Source organism: Protomyctophum parallelum, assembly GCF_964188405.1.
Source record: "Protomyctophum parallelum genome assembly, chromosome: 6".
NCBI classification, from domain to species: domain Eukaryota; kingdom Metazoa; phylum Chordata; class Actinopteri; order Myctophiformes; family Myctophidae; genus Protomyctophum; species Protomyctophum parallelum.
Genome location: NC_139701.1, coordinates 25,407,697 through 25,416,835, shown reverse-complemented (window position 1 = coordinate 25,416,835; position 9,139 = coordinate 25,407,697). Strand labels below are relative to the sequence as shown.

Below are 9,139 nucleotides of genomic sequence, written 5' to 3'. Positions count from 1 at the left end.
CGGATGTCCGGCCGAAGCCGCCTGCCAAATATGGAAAGTGTTTCAGGTGTGGGGGAACTTCCCACTTGGCGAATGACTGTAGATTTGCGGAGGAAAAGTGTCATAATTGTGGAAAAATTGGACACATTCGGAGAGCCTGTAGGTCAAAGGCAGGTGAAAATGTGAGTGCTCAAAGTCATAACATGTGGAAAAAAAAGGAAGAGAGAGGGAAATATGAGAAAAGGGCACATTTCATTCAGGAGGAAAGGGAGGATAGTAATGAGGAAGATGATGTTTTCACTGTATACAGCATACATAGTACAGAGGATGTAGTAACTGTGTACAATATTGAACAGGAGATAATCATTCCACGAGAAGAACCCCTGAGACAGGAATTGAGGGTGAATGGAGCAACAGTGACTTATGAAGTAGACACAGGCTGTGGCTATACAATAATGTCAACAGGTGAATTTCAGAATTTGGGAAAGCAGGCCAGGCCACCCAAGTTGAAGCAGTGTAGAATCAACTTGAAAACGTACAGTGGACATCCAGTACCAGTGGTAGGAGCAGCTTATGTGAAAGTCGAGTACAAGGACAGGACAAAGTCATTACCAGTGGTAGTAGTCGACGGAGCAGGGCCTAGCCTGGTTGGGCGAGGGTGGATAAAAGCACTGGGGGTGGATTGGCAAAGGGTCAATGCAGTAACAGAACAGAATGTGAGAATACAAGACGTACTGATGAGACATGAGACAGTATTCAAAGAGGAGCTGGGGAAGCTGCAGGGATTTAAGGCAAAGATACACGTAGACAGTGAGGCCCAGCCCCGATTCTACAAACCCAGATCAGTGCCTTTTGCAATGAGACAAAAAGTGGAGGCAGAAATAGATAGGTTGCAGAAGGATAAAATAATAGAACCAGTGACCTTCTCAGAGTGGGCGGCACCCGTGGTGCCGGTGTTGAAGCCAGATGCCACAATTCGATTGTGTGGGGACTATAAGTTGACTGTAAATAAGGTTTCATCACTTCAACAGTACCCCATTCCAAAGATGGAAGACATGTTTGCAACCCTAGGAGAAGGAGAGAAATACACTAAGTTGGATATGAGTCATGCATATCAACAGATAGTGTTAGATGAGGAATCTCGGAAATATGTCACAATAAATACACACAAAGGGCTCTTTGTGTACACCAGATTACCATTTGGGGTGAGTTCTAGTCCAGCTATTTTTCAGAGGACCATGGAGAGCGTGTTGAGGGGCATTCCTCAAGTCTCAATTTACTTGGATGACATAATTCTAACCGGAAAGAATGACCGAGAGCACCTGAGGATACTAGACTCGGTGCTACAGCGTCTGAAGGAAGCGGGGCTACGATTAAAGAGAAGCAAATGCCAGTTCTTGGAGAGAGAAGTAACGTTTCTAGGACATCGAGTGGACACCACAGGCATTCACCCAGTGCCAGCGAAGGTGAAAGCGGTGCAGCAAGCACCCACACCATCATCAGTGACGGAGCTGAAAGGATATCTAGGGCTCTTAAATTTCTACAATAAGTTCCTGCCCAATCTGTCTACGTTGTTAGCACCTTTACACAAGCTGCTCAGAAAGGAGGTACCGTGGTCATGGGGACCAGAACAAGAAGCCGTGTTCGAGCAGTCAAAAGAACTGTTACAGTCCAGCAGGGTATTGGTGCACTATGATGAGACCAAGGAGTTAATACTAGCCTGTGATGCCTCGCCGTATGGTGTAGGGGCGGTACTGGCTCACCGCATGATGGATGGATCTGAAAAGCCCATTGGGTTTGTGTCGCGCACCCTGAATCCAGCAGAGAAGAATTATTCACAGTTGGACAAAGAGGGGCTGGCTGTGATATTTGGAGTAAAACGCTTTCATAAATACCTGTATGGAAGGAAATTTCAAATTTGCACTGATCACAAACCATTGATAAGTCTATTCAATGAGATGAAGGCGGTGCCCCAGATGGCTTCGCCGAGGGTTATGAGATGGGCAGTGACGCTGAGAGCGTATGAATACGAGATCAGATACAGAGCGGGAAAGGATAATGGGAATGCTGATGCTCTCAGCCGCCTACCGTTACCTGAATGTCCAGAGGCAGCTCTCGCGGAGGACCAAGTGTTGATGCTGACACAAGAACAATTTCCCCTAATGACTGGTGCACAGGTCAAGGGCTGGACGAGCAGAGACCCCATTTTGGCAAGGGTACGTGAGTACTTGCTGAAGGGTTGGCCTGGTGACATGGGGGCTGAGTTTAGTCCCTATAGACAGAGACAACAAGAGCTTAGTGTTCAGGATGGGTGTGTACTGTGGGGGGCCCGGGTTGTCATTCCGCAGAAAGGCAGGACAGCAATGTTAGAGCAACTGCATCAATCACATCCAGGCATGAGTCGGATGAAAAGTTTGGCCAGAAGCTATCTGTGGTGGCCAAATATGGACATGGACATAGAGCGAAAGGTCAAGTCATGCACCACGTGTCAGGAACACAGAAAGGCTCCGGCGAGTGCACCTCTCCACCCCTGGGAGTGGCCGGACAAACCCTGGAGGAGGCTGCACATGGATTATGCAGGACCGTTCATGGGAAAAATGTTTCTTGTAATAATAGATGCACACTCGAAGTGGATGGAGGTGTACCCGGTGAGTTCAGCCACATCGGCAGCTACCATAAATTGCCTGAGGAGCAGTTTTAGTACTCACGGCCTTCCGGAAATGATTTGTTCGGATAATGCTCAATATTTTGTCAGTGAGGCAAGTAAGCAGTTTATGGCAAAGAACGGAATCACACATGTTACAGCAGCTCCCTACCACCCGTCATCGAATGGACTAGCGGAGAGAGCGGTGCAGATCTTGAAGGACCTCATGAGAAAGAGTTCAGGTGACACGTTGGAGACAAGACTCCACAGGGCTATGTTCAGTTATCGCATTACCCCCCAGTCTACGACGGGGTTGTCTCCGGCAGAGTTGATGATGGGCAGAAAACTGAGATGCACGCTGGATTTAATACACCCAGACCTAAAGCAGAAAGTGGAATCAAAGCAGCTTAGTCAGAAGGCATATCATGACAGGCATGCATCAGCTCGTGACTTCAAGATTGGAGACACAGTCTATACTAGGAACTTTGGGTATGGACCTAAATGGATTCCAGGATTGGTACAGGAGATCACAGGACCAGTGTCGTACAAAGTGTTGTTGGGCAACAGCGGAGTGGTCCGGAGGCACGTGGATCAACTGTTCAGCAGACAGGAGATCGATCACCCAGCAGCAGCAGCAACGGCAGCCGGGGCAGAGGAAGACGGCTACACGGTGGAGACAGGGGGCGGGAACGAGGATTCCCCCCAGGATATCGGCGGCGCGGCAAGGAACGGGGAAGGGTCGGCAGCGACACCGGCCGGTGAGACTGCAGGCGAGAATGGAGCGCCTGGAGGAGAGCTGAGGCGCTCTCACAGAGAGAGGAGGCCACCCGATCATTTGAAGGACTTTGCCAGGTAAAGGAGATATTGCTTATGGGCAAGAATGCGCCCATGTCTCCTTTAGGTAGTGTGGTAGTCTACCCACACTATCGAACCTGGAGGAACAGAACTTATTATTATTATTATTGGTTTTTGTGTCTTACTCTATCTAGGCTGAGTACTGGCTTAGACTTTATATTTGTTTGTTTTTGGTTGACTTTAGTAGTGACAATTTAAGGAGAAAGGGATGTTATGTTGTGAGCATGGCAGAGACTGTTGTTACATGGCCTGGCCAAGAGGTGGCACAAGCATACCAGCAGTCAGTAGGAAGCGACCACCTCTTGGGGAGGAAGTTATATCTAAGCTTGGCGCGGTGTGTATGAGACATGTCTGTATTGCCCAGTGTTAAATAAACAACCCGCATATTGACACAGTAACCTTGTGTGGAGTATTCAGTATTCAAGATACTACAAGCAGTGTGCAAATGTGATTGACATAAAGTGAGCTAGAATTTTCTTTTACGCGATCCGATATTCGTCAAAATAAATGAATAATGTGCCAGTGTGCCAACAACTTTTGAGCTCATATTATTAGCATGGTGTATTATTAATACAAGAAGAAGAAGAGCAAGAATGCAACAGCAGAACAACAGAAAAGTCCCATTCAGTAAAACAGTAGTTCCCAAAGTCTTTCATGTCAAGAACCCCCACATTAATATACTTATTGTACCCTGTACACTGTGTACAGAGTAAGGAGGTGGTATGTGAACACTGCATTAACAGAGGGTGTTATATTTCATTTTTTTATTACCTTCTACAGAGTAAAGTGATGGCATGTGAGCGCTGCAGGGACGTGTTTGGCTCCGACGGGCCCATGCAGGCCGTGGCCCCCAGCAGGGAGAGGACAGGGGGCGCCAGTGAGCAGCTGGACGAAGAGAAGGACTCGCTGAAAGCCCAGCTCCGAGAAATGGAGCTGGAACTGGCTCAGACCAAGCTGCAGCTGGTGGAGGCCAAGTGCAAGATCCAGGTGACATTATACACTTCAATACATTAAAGATGGAGTGCCACAATTTTTGTATTTTCCAGCTTTTCATGTGTCTATGGGGTGACAGTACTTAATTAGACACCCTGGAGTCGTTTTTATGTGCAATGGTGTAATAACTTTGTATTTAGGGTTTCTTCCTGGAGGCTGAACCCTTGATGGTCAAACGGGCCAATGAAATAAACACGGATAGTGTGACGTAAAGAAATTGCACACTCACACGCACCTCCCCCTCTATATTTTCTTTTAAATACGACAACCTCTGTGGGCGGAGCTGCCTGCCACATACACACGTGTGAACTGAATGGCGCAGCCAGCCAGTTTGCTGCTCTGTGCCTAACTATGTGGCAGATTTTCAAACAGTCATTTCACACATTACCAGTTCACAGCAGAGCAGACTGTGTTTCGTTAGATTGGAAGCAAGTAAATGTTCACGTCGGGTCCTCAGGATTAATCAAGGAAACCACAACAAACCAGCCTTATAGCCTACCTGCTCTGCTGCCTGTAGTTGCTCTTGCTGTTCTCAAGGAGTACAGTAGGTTGTTTCTTTTATAATCACAGTGGCCGGGCTTTGATACAGAGTGTAGTCAAGTGTCACAGTGTGCATTCTTGTTGGCTCTTGTAGTCAATATGTAGGTCCTAATACTTATACAAGGCTGTAAAGTCAAGAATTAGAAGTATCTGTTGTGTCGCGCTGGAAGTCATGTTGCCATGTATTGGGCTTGTTTTCATATAAGTAACTTTCATATAAGTAACTTTCAGGGGAGATGTGGTTGACTTGACCCAATGGTTCATGTGAAGGACCCTCAGATTACTATGTTGTTAAAATGATTGGTGTTGTTGAAACGTTTTCATAAATATTCAAGAAAATTTCTGTGACTTATTTTTGTGGACCTGGCCGCTTGTTTCTTTAAATCTGGCAACTTTTGCAGTTGACTGCAACTGACTGCAACTGCAACTGCAACTGCAACTGCAACTGACTGCATCAATGCAGTCAGAAGGAACATTCATGTTGTAAATTGAGTTTGATCAGAGCAATAGAAGAGTGGAGAGTCTTCTGTCCAGAGCATGTGCCTAGGGCAGTGCAAGTGTTTTGTGTCAATAAAGGACAGTTTTAATGCCGGGGTGCTTAGCTGGAGGAAATCAATAGCCTACAATATATTGGCAAATTATTCATGCTACATTATCTATCAAACTAATTGTTTCTGCTGTTAAACTATGATTTAATTGGATGATGAGCTGAGCTGATTGTGACAATAGGGTCAATATAATTGGAGGAAATAAATAAATCAAAAAAACAGAAAAAACAGAACTGATATGGTATGGATGCGTGGATTATATGCCTATACATGGTAACATGGATGGTGGCAGTATAAGTGCATAATGGTGCTTATACGATATCTCAGAAATATGGGAGGGAGGGGGAGGGACTAGGACAAGTGGGTGGTCTTAATGGAGGAGGCGGAGGGACTGGATTAGGTGGGTGGTGCTACGGTTAAACTCACGCATACCTAATGAACTGGTGGGTGTGTCCACATGAAACCATCATTTTAACAAATACTGTACACTTTTTTTGAAAAAACTATACCTCATATACACCTAAATACACCTGATGATCATGTTTAAGTGTGGAAAAAAATCACGGCACTCCATCTTTAAAGATTAAACACTTACAGTTTGCACATGTATTTGGTCTGTCTGTGTGTATCTAGGAGTTGGAACACCAGAGAGGCGTGTTGATCAACGAGATCCAAGCTGCCAAGAACTCATGGTTCAGTAAGACTCTGGGCTCCCTGAAGAGCTCCACCTCCTCCTCCACCTCCTCCTCCTCCCAGACAGCCACACCCTCCTCCCCCAAGGAGGGGCCTCCGTAAGGCCCTGCCCACAAACCACGCCCCCTGCCCCGCTATCCCCCGCCCCACTGCACAGACTGTACTTCCCCTAGACCGGCAGTTCCTCAACTTTTTTTTTCTCCCTGGATCTTGAAAAGGAACAAATGAAGCTTAAAAACACGCGAGCTGAAACTGAAACCAGCCTCACAGGACGATTCAGTCGTCCTTTTCTGCCTTCAGGAGGAGACAGAGACTCATTATTTTTGTGACTGCCAAGGAAGGGCCGAAGAGATGACAGCACGGGGAAACTAATGAACCTACCAGAATTGGACCAACCAATCTGTCTGTCTTTAAGTGTGATTGGACGTTGTAGATCAAAGAGTTGAGGTGATTGGACGACGGAGAAGGTTTTAATCTGCCGGCGTAGCTTGATGCCTCAAAACAAGCCTCATACAAACAGTAACCATAAGAATAAATGCATAACAGAGGCCAAACCCGGCTATTTTAAGGCTCACAGTTTAATTGTGATTTACAAACATAGTGCTAAAAGGTTTTAGAGCCACACAAGGATTTTATTTTTGCTGCCTGATTAAAAACCCAACACCAAAATGAGTGTGGTTAGCATAGCGTAGCAACAGCTAGCAGGAAAGGGATACTGCATTCACAATCTACACGAAACAACCTATACTCCTTTTACAGTAATATTAAGTAAACAATGGTGTCATATAACATGTATAACAAATTATTGTTCTTTTTTTTATTGTTAACCTTGTACAGATGTTCAAGAGAGAGAAAAATAGAAAGAAACCTTGTTGTTTGTAAACACCATTTTGAAATTTGAATCTCATCTTTCTATGTGTCCGACATGATAAAGCACTGTGTGTGTGTGTGTGTGTGTGTGTGTGTGTGTGTGTGTGTGTGTGTGTGTGTGTGTGTGTGTGTGTGTGTGTGTGTGTGTGTGTGTGTGTGTGTGTGTGTGTCTGTGTGTGCGTGCGTGCGTGCGTGCGTGCGTGTGTGTGTGTTTGTGCGTGCGCATGTGTAACTAAGCGTTCAAATGGAACTAAATGGACCCTTATGTGATCATCTGGTTCCATGTGAACACTCACAGAGTTATGAGGGTCCGTTGGCCTAATGCATGCCAAACCGGGGCTCCTTGATATTAAAATGTGTGAGAGCCCCTGCCATTCGGGTCTAGAATTGCACCGCTTCCACCCACCACCAAATAGACAGTTAAGTCACGTTGCTGTTTGACAGTGGTGTAAATATGACTAATGCTAATGACAAGGTTTTGTACCTGATTCCAACTCATCGGCTACAAAACCTAATAAAGAGCTCTACTTGCTACACATTCCCACTATCAAGTCATACTATAGTGACATCATATAACCATGCGTCACCCATCTCTGACAAAAATAAATTAACCACTTAATCCCCAGGTGAAAATGGCCAACCGACAAGCTGGTCGAATCATATGACAAATAGCGAAGTAGCTACAAGCTAACAGGGTTTATTGGAAACTGTTGAATGTTTTGAAACAACGAAATATACAGAATATCAACCCCAGGTTAAAAGTGGTTACGAATTATTTCTTTACTAGAGTACATGACGTTATGTTCATTTACAAACCAAAATGTCATAATAAATCCAGATAGCACAAGTACTGTATGTGAAAAAGTAATGTCTAGTTGAACAGCTATACCATTCTGACTAGTGTGTGTGTGTGTGTGTGTGTGTGTGTGTGTGTGTGTGTGTGTGTGTGTGTGTGTGTGTGTGTGTGTGTGTGTGCAGCACTGTAACTCAAGTGGTTCCAGTCTAAATGTTTTTACATCATGTGGCCTTTGTCTTTATTTTAATCGTGATTGTTTAATACATGAGTGCAGCAGCATGAAAACAAAACCCAACCCTGATACCCTATTGGTCTATCCTACTCAAAACACCCGGTATCCATTCTAGAGTGACAAAGACACAAGTTGAATGCCATTCTTTATTTTTTGTATTTTCATCTAATTATCTTTTTTCATTAATTCTCCACAAACATGTCTGTGTTGCCACTGCTGTTGTACCCTATACTGACTCATGTGACATTAAGGAGCCCCAACCGGGAGGATGTACTGTACCTACTGACTCCCCTTCCCAGGGTTCTGAAAGGATCCTTCATGGGGTTCCAGGGGGTCCCCAGTGCAATTATCCATTTGTACACTCTCAGAGGTATGGGGGTCTGTAGCCAAATGCATACCAAACTGGGAGGGGGGGGTCCTTTAAATTGAGATTGAGCACCAAAAAGCAGCTGGTTCAGGACCATATTGAAACTGAGCAGTTTGGGTTTCGTTTAACTCCTTTTCCATTGTGCTGTCTCCATGGTAACACAGACCAAACAGAACTTCCCTAAGCACAGGTTTTTGTGATTGGTCATTTCCATATTGTTGCTGTCGGGCAGAAACCTCTTAACTCCATATTCTAACTTTTTCGAAAATGAACGTCATACATAGCCTACTACAGCGTCACATAAAACTAGCAGATCCACAATATCGAAATATGGCGCGAAGCTTTTTGAGCTTATACAGTTGTAGATCTGTTACTTTTATTTGAATCCTGAAAATATGAGGTATCCAGCACACAGGCCAATGGTTCTGCAATGCAGTTACTGTTTCCACCCAGTTGTAGTCACTACATTGAATTTAGACTGTGTTGGTCACAGGGAGCTGACAAGTACATTCTACTGTTGTACTGGGCGTTGAACAGTCCAACCCCAGTCTGCTACTGTTGTACTGGGAGTTGACCAGTCCAACCCCAGTCTGCTACTGTTGTAGTGGGACTCTGGGAGCTG

The 9,139-nt window shown here is 45.1% G+C and overlaps 1 protein-coding gene across 3 annotated transcripts in view; it reads left to right on the top strand.

Annotated features, from left to right (window-relative positions):
* The window catches only part of rabgap1l (RAB GTPase activating protein 1-like), a 118,309-nt gene extending 109,797 nt beyond the window's left edge, over positions 1-8,512 (top strand). The window contains exons 8-9 of one of the 3 annotated variants that reach the window (XM_083767494.1): positions 4,259-4,465; positions 6,193-8,512. In XM_083767494.1, the coding sequence (XP_083623620.1) occupies positions 4,259-4,465; positions 6,193-6,354 (369 nt within the window). In that variant the 3' untranslated portion in view covers positions 6,355-8,512. The remainder of the gene's footprint in view (positions 1-4,258; positions 4,466-6,192) is intronic. The other 2 variants (XM_083767493.1, XM_083767495.1) reach the window with 2 other exon arrangements.
* The last annotated feature ends 627 nt before the right edge of the window (positions 8,513-9,139 follow it).